This window comes from Zingiber officinale, chromosome 2B (assembly GCF_018446385.1).
Source record: "Zingiber officinale cultivar Zhangliang chromosome 2B, Zo_v1.1, whole genome shotgun sequence".
NCBI classification, from domain to species: domain Eukaryota; kingdom Viridiplantae; phylum Streptophyta; class Magnoliopsida; order Zingiberales; family Zingiberaceae; genus Zingiber; species Zingiber officinale.
In genome coordinates this window covers 134,655,975-134,661,390 of record NC_055989.1, presented here as the reverse complement: position 1 = coordinate 134,661,390, position 5,416 = coordinate 134,655,975, and the positions used below count along the sequence as shown (strand labels likewise).

The 5,416-nt window shown below is 35.9% G+C and overlaps 1 protein-coding gene across 3 annotated transcripts; it reads left to right on the top strand.

Moving 5' to 3' along the window:
* Positions 1 to 888: 888 nt before the first annotated feature.
* Positions 889 to 5,175, top strand: LOC122047370 (glycine-rich RNA-binding protein RZ1A-like). 3 transcript variants are annotated; one of them, XM_042608599.1, is made up of 4 exons: positions 889 to 1,015; positions 2,284 to 2,405; positions 3,562 to 4,104; positions 4,179 to 4,446. In XM_042608599.1, exons 2-3 carry the CDS (start codon positions 2,295 to 2,297, stop codon positions 4,081 to 4,083), a joined length of 633 nt encoding a protein of 210 aa, XP_042464533.1. In that variant the 5' UTR covers positions 889 to 1,015; positions 2,284 to 2,294; the 3' UTR covers positions 4,084 to 4,104; positions 4,179 to 4,446. The 3 variants fall into 3 exon arrangements, with proteins under 3 accessions (XP_042464533.1, XP_042464535.1, XP_042464534.1); XM_042608601.1 differs by lacking the exon at positions 4,179 to 4,446 and adding an exon at positions 4,738 to 5,175 and having other exon boundaries at positions 977 to 1,015; XM_042608600.1 differs by lacking the exon at positions 889 to 1,015 and adding an exon at positions 1,036 to 1,217.
* Positions 5,176 to 5,416: the final 241 nt, after the last annotated feature.

Sequence of the window (5,416 nt, the reverse complement as noted above, 5' to 3'; positions counted from 1 at the left end):
CTAAAAGTCAAAAATAATTATATTATATGTTTTAGTACTTAATTAAAATTTAATAGATACATCAAACCTTTTTTTTTAAAAAAAAATTGTTATTAGACTCAAATTGGAACCATCCATTATATTTTGACATTAAATATTAAAAAAATAATTTTATATTATTTTCTCATATTTAATGTGCAACATTAGAAATGCATTTAATATTATTGTCTATTGAAATTTTATACATTATTATCTTCATTAAAATTTATTTATTTTGTAATTACAGAATTTGGTTTAATGCTAAAATATATTATACAATTTTAGAATTTAATTTAGGATTTCAACGTTAATAACTTATTCACCTGAGCACTTAACTTATTTATAATATAAAATATTTTAAAAACCACAACGAACCTATTTCGATCATCTTCTCTATCGGATAACTCCGTCCTATTTGCTTTAAAGTTAAATGTGGCATATTGACACGCCATATTTAATGGATGGAAAAACTAAATAATTTCCCAAATATATGATAGTTTAATAAAATAAAGAGAATAGGGTAGATTTATTAAACCCAATGTCATAGATTTAATAATTAATCCTTCAAAATTCATTTTAAGATAAACTATATACAAGCCATTTAATTATTTTGGCGAGCTCATGGATTAGATATTTATGAGTAAGTTTGGTATTTAATTTAATAAATATTAAATAAATAAGTTTGAATATTATTTATTAAATAATATAAAATTTTATTTTTTTATTTAAATATATAAAAATATAGTAACTTATTAAAATTTTTATACATTAGATGAGCATTTCAGTTAAATGCAATTTGTGATATATGGGCCCAACCCTCGGCGACCCGGGCTGATGGATCTTGAAAGCGTAATAGATCAGCAATTATTCGGCCTCTGTGTTTTTATATTGTCAACGCATTCTATAAATATCAAGTCCCGGAAAGGGGATTAGGATAGGCTTTCTAGTATACTTCCTCCGTTCTCTCTCTGACGGCCGTTTATCTGCGCCTACAAAGGTTTGATTTCTTTCTCATGGTTCGTGTGGGATCTTCGTTCTGCTCCCGTCTTTTTTACTTGTTGGTTTAAACTTCGAGAGCTCTCTTCCCTCTGTGTTGGACATATTCATCCCTCTCGCTTATTGATTGCATGTTTGGATGATTTGGGCTTACGCTCACTCTTTCCCCCCAACCAAGAGGTGGTTTTGAAGTATTACACCTGGTATTTACTGCTGGTTTTTGTAAAATCTTGATTTTTATAGTAAGGTTTTAGATAATATTCATGATCTTTACACGAGATTCTATTGGATATAAATTGTTAGGCGCTTTAAACTTTTATTTAAGATTACGAGACTCAGACGGGGTTTTTTGGTCGAGTGAGCCGTTTATGTGCAGGGCCTTGATTTTGAAAAATGTATTTCCTAGGGCTACTACTCATTGCCCCTTGGACAATCATATTTTTTTTTATCGAAGCTGTAAAATTGGTAAGAATGATAATGAGACTGTGGCACAAGAAATCCATTCCAAACTGAAATTACATATTCAATTTATGCAGGAGTAATTCAGTCCTCCAATTTAATTACCTACTTGAATATCCACAGGACATAGATGTTGATAGTTTGATTAAAGTGGATATTGTTTCCAATTATTAGAGGGATGTGATTGACTTTTTAGGATGCGAAGATGGAGAACAAGTTCTGTATATTTCCAATATAATCATAGCTCTGCTTGTTTTCTATCAAATGGACAATCTTGACCAACTTCCCTTGTGTCATGCTTTCCTTAAATTGGGCTACCTGTGTTTTATATTCTTGTAAGTGTATCAATGTAGCCAAAAGTTTCCTTTTTCTCACCTTTTTTGGTAGGAGAAAAGTTGCTCATTTTTTATTTTGTTCATAATTAGACATGGCTTCAGATTAGTTTAGTATTTCAACTGAGTGATTTTATTTATTTGGGATAGTTTCTCCATAGATAAGATTGCTTATGTCACAGTGTATTTCTGTTGATTATTTTTTTCTTGCCTTAAGATAAATTAATGCTTCGTGTCAAGAAAGAGATAAAAATCTTGAATCTTTTCTCCATTGTCTGATCTTCTAGTGGCATATATTGATGGTAAGCTTGAACCAAAATGAATCAATGGATTTATGTTTCAATTAACTGATTTTACAAATGTATCTATGGTATTTATTTCCCTGCTTTGTTAATCAGTCTATTGACTTGAAGCATCATTTTTTTTTCATATATCTTACCTATTCGTTATGCCTTTATATGTCTATCTGGATCTCCAGCTCTAGAGAAAATGTCAGAAGTAGAGGAGTATCGCTGCTTTGTTGGTAGCCTTTCATGGTCAACAACTGATGGAAGTTTGAAGGAAGCATTTCAGAAGTTTGGCCATCTTACTGAGGCCAAGGTGGGAATCTGTTTTTGTTTTTTTTCCAATTTTTCTCTTATGCTATCCTTATTTCTTTCAATTCTAATATTCTCCACATTATATTGTCATATTATCATTTATTGTTTTGTGGCAGTATAAGATCTGAACAAATTTAACTACCATTACTTGTTGTTTACACCAGCCATTGAGTCCTAGAAGGTAAAGCTTGTCACAAAAGTAGCCTTTTATTGTTTTTTTTTTCATTTTCTTTTCTTTTGTTGGTATGGTAGAGTTTATTTTCACATCATAGTTTCTTGGCATCTTTCCATTTATTGTTTGTTTACTAGGATTAGTGTGGCCAAACAAGCCAACCCATGGTAGGGCGGCCTCTCAAAACCCGGTCATATGGTGGGGCGGGATGGCCTGCCATCCTGGTGGGTTGGGAAATCCCCAACCCAAGGCGGGTTGCAGGTTAGACGAGCTAGGCCATGACCCGCCATTTTTTTTAAAAAAAAACTTAAATAGAAAAAAAATTAAGATTTTAAGTTTGGGTTACGGATTAGGCACGTCAAGTCCACGAGTACATTGAGTTTTTTCACTTTAGTTTTAAATTTTGGGGAAAAATTTTCCTCAACCCGCTGGCCAACAGGCTGGCTTGTTTGCGACCCGCGCAAGTCGTTCCGCTTGCACCCACCTTAAAATAGGTTGATAAAATTTGAACCCAACCTATTTAAATTATTTGGCGGGGCGGGCTAACTTGATGGGCCCAACTCAAATTGATGGCTCTAGCTGTGATGGATGAGCAAGAGGGGCAGGGAAAGCCATAAAGGAAGCACATAAATAGCCTTTCTAAATGTGGTTTTTTATTCTTGCCCCCCCCCCCCCCCCCCAAATTAATTTCCATATAACTAAGCTGTAGGCACGCTAAGTATACAACATTGTTCAGATATGCATATGAAATAGGCAACATGCTATTATCACTTCGCCACCATGTTATCATTTTTTATAGAAAGGCTTTGGGACTCTGGAAGCTACTCATTATCCTCTTTCCATATGGGCTATCCTTAAAGAATGATTATCTATAGCTGGTTTTATGACTGCAAAAACTTCTGTATGTTATTTTATTTTAAAGGTCTACCATAATACTTTATTTGAATATGAAATTTTCTCTTGGTTGGATTTTTTGTGTGCCTAGATTGTTCTTGATAAGTTTTCTGGTCGATCTCGTGGGTTTGGCTTTGTCACGTTTGATGCTGAGGATGCTATGGAAGAGGCTATTGAAGCAATGCATGGAATGAACCTTGATGGCCGATCTATTACTGTTGAAAGAGCCCAACCTCAGGGTCCTGGTGGAAGGGATCGTGATTCAGGGCGTGACTTTGATCGTGGTCGTGATCGAGGCCGTGGTAGGGATTTTAGTGGTGGTGGTGGACGGGGTTCAAATGGTAGTGACTGTTTTAAGTGTGGGAAGCCTGGTCATTTTGCAAGGGAATGCCCATCAGGTGATGGTGGAAGAGGGGATAGGTACAGTGGCAGAGATGATTATGGGGGTAGTCGTGGTGGCGGCAACCGATATGGACCTGATCGTAATGGGGATCGCTTCAGTTCTCGGAACAGAGATGGGGTAAGCCGTGGTGGAGGCGGAGGTGATCGTTATAATCGTGATAGATCTGGTCCATATGAACGCCCTAATGGTGGTGGGGGCTACAGATCTTGATTTATTGCTGCTTGTTTTCAGGTATGACTGCTTCATGATTTCCATATTTTTTCAGGTTTCCTATGTAACATGTTTGTTTATACGTGAAAATGCAGTATTAAAGCTAGTTTTCCAACATTCCAACCTACAAAGGTGATAGTGGGCCCTGGATACCAGCTTCAATGTAGTCATCTACTATTATTTTCTACTGTGGATTTGTTGTGTGCGCTACTCTTTGCCTGACTCAGTGCTTGAATATCACCCAGATATTAGTACTTTGTTTGATAATTGCCTTGTTCTTGGTGGAAATCCCACTGCTTTTCGGTACATTTGCTGTGTGCATTGCCTATTTGTGAATCTATGATTTGATAAGTCTTGACCTTGGATCTTGGGAATGTTGCTAAATATTGGTGAAGCGGGCGAACAATACTGGTCTGCAAGGCCTGCTTTTAAGAATGATTAAAAGTTTTACCAGATTATGGGAATTGGTCGTTCACTTTGAAATTTGGTAGTGTACACTGTAGTCCCTCGGGTTATTATAATCTCCATCCAGTTTGCAGTTTGCATTTGACCAAAAAACTTAATGTGGAGGAGATGGGTAATCTTTATCATTTCTGCAGATGAAACATTTCAGTTACCTTTATAATCTTATTGACATTGTTAAACTTGTGACAGGTTCAACTTGGCCTTGTGAATTATGGCATTTCTCAATCCTTTGTGGGTTACCAAATGACTAGCATTGTTCAAATTTGTGTGACCTAGTATCGTCATTCTTGGAATTTCATTTGTTCTTGCTTTTGCCCGGATGTGGTCTCTTCCCTCTAGATCAAATTGACTTTCAAATCTTTGTTTGTGAAGATTGGGGGATGTGGGAGTTGCCCTTTCAAGATACTCTGCCCTAATATACCAATGTCAAATTCCCTAATATGCACGGGCCTAGTGGTGTCTGCAGGCTGAGAATGCGCATGACAGATCCGTGCATGCGTTGTGTTAGCTGGGAAGCATTTTGCGGGTTATGATCTGATCCTTGGCATTTCTTCTTTAAAGACAACTGTTGTAACAATTTGGCAGTTACATTTTATGATATCTATTGCTAAACCTGGATTTGCTATCTATCTTTTGTTGCTACTTGACTACTTTCCAAACCTTTTTTTGGCTTCTAGAACCGTTTTATTGGATTCATAACCATGTAAATGAATTGATTGTGGATTTGTTAACTGGGAGAGAGATCTTGCAAATATTTGCTGGCTAGCAAATTTTGGCACCAACATTGTTTTCTCGATTTGTATATTTTGCTTCGGGGTTTTAAGTGACTGTTGATGTGATGAGTTTACAATCAGTTAGATGGGTCTAT

Bases quoted from the DNA above. Each gene is read 5' to 3' on its own strand.
- LOC122047370 (XM_042608601.1), top strand. From the start codon at position 2,295: ATGTCAGAAGTAGAGGAGTATCGCTGCTTTGTTGGTAGCCTTTCATGG. The intron at 2,406-3,561 runs GTGGGAATCTGT...TTGTGTGCCTAG, and splicing joins GCCATCTTACTGAGGCCAAG to ATTGTTCTTGATAAGTTTTC.